Consider the following 1113-nt stretch of genomic DNA (forward strand, 5'->3'; position numbering starts at 1 on the left):
TAGTATAGAATATTATAGTCGTTTATAAGATCTTTTATTTTGGCTATTTATTATTCGTTTGTTGTATTTTCATAAGAAATAAAAAAAAGGAAAGTAATAATAGAATGAAGGATAGGAAAAATATAAAAAGTACGAATGATAAAAATAGAATAATAATAAATGAATTATTTAAGGAAAAATAACTGATAAATTACATATCAAATGAAGGCATTATGTTTTGCACTTTTCATTTCTGTTGCGATGTCAGAATATTTTATTATGACCTTTGATTCAGCTATTTATGGGATGCCAACTGCATTAACAGCAATAGAATTTGGGAAGTGTAATTATATTTCATCGAAGATATCCTCAATATATAGAAAGGTTAGTGAAACTGAAATTTCTATCACCACATATAGTGAAACTTCGAACTGTGAAGGAGATAATCCTATCACAAGTGTGTATGATATTACTGATGAATCTACTAAAGAACGTCTTTGTACAGGAATGTCATGTACACTTAAAATTGGAGATTTACCTGAATATGTTGCCTACACTGCTTCATCTATTGATGATGGTAAATGCTTACACTCTGACGATGCAGTGAAAGCATACTTTGGTACAGATTGTCTTGCATGTGGTACTGATAACAAAGAATATTGCAAGTTCGATGAAGAAGATGGATATTTATGGTTAGGTGTTTATCCAAACAATAAGTGTGAGAAAAGTGAAAGATCAAGAAATCAACAAATGTACAGATGTGGTGCTTGTCAAGTTAGTGGAACTACTTCAGTTAAATGCTTCTGTACAAAAGGAACTACTCCTCCTGAGTCTGCTGGACATTTAAGTACAATCTCAGTAATGGCTATTGCTTTATTTGGTATTTTTGCTTTCTTCTTTTAAAAACTAATTTGAATAGTTTTTTATTAATCAGTTTAAAATAAAGTATATGCTCTTTTTGATTCAATTTGTGTAATTAGTTATTTTATTAATTTAAGTACATTTCTCATTTTAAATTGAAATAAGGAATTGCATAATTATTATTTCTTATCAATTAAAAAATTGTCTTCAATTAGTTTGCTTCTTTTGTTTTAAAACTCAAGGTACTTAGTTAAAATTAATTGTAATATTTTA

The 1113-nt window shown here is 27.8% G+C and overlaps 1 protein-coding gene across 1 annotated transcript, besides 1 other annotated feature; it reads left to right on the top strand.

Moving 5' to 3' along the window:
- Positions 1-201: 201 nt before the first annotated feature.
- On the top strand, positions 202-882 carry EDI_107460 (uncharacterized protein; the record flags this gene model as incomplete). Its single annotated transcript, XM_001737240.1, has 1 exon — positions 202-882. The coding sequence occupies one exon, from the start codon at positions 202-204 to the stop codon at positions 880-882; it is 681 nt and encodes a 226-aa protein (XP_001737292.1).
- Positions 883-1090: 208 nt separating this feature from the next.
- Positions 1091-1113: part of a sequence feature (AT_rich) that runs on past the window's edge.

The sequence above is a fragment of the Entamoeba dispar genome, genomic scaffold, assembly GCF_000209125.1.
Source record: "Entamoeba dispar SAW760 scf_1105229460491 genomic scaffold, whole genome shotgun sequence".
Classification (NCBI taxonomy): domain Eukaryota; phylum Evosea; order Mastigamoebida; family Endamoebidae; genus Entamoeba; species Entamoeba dispar.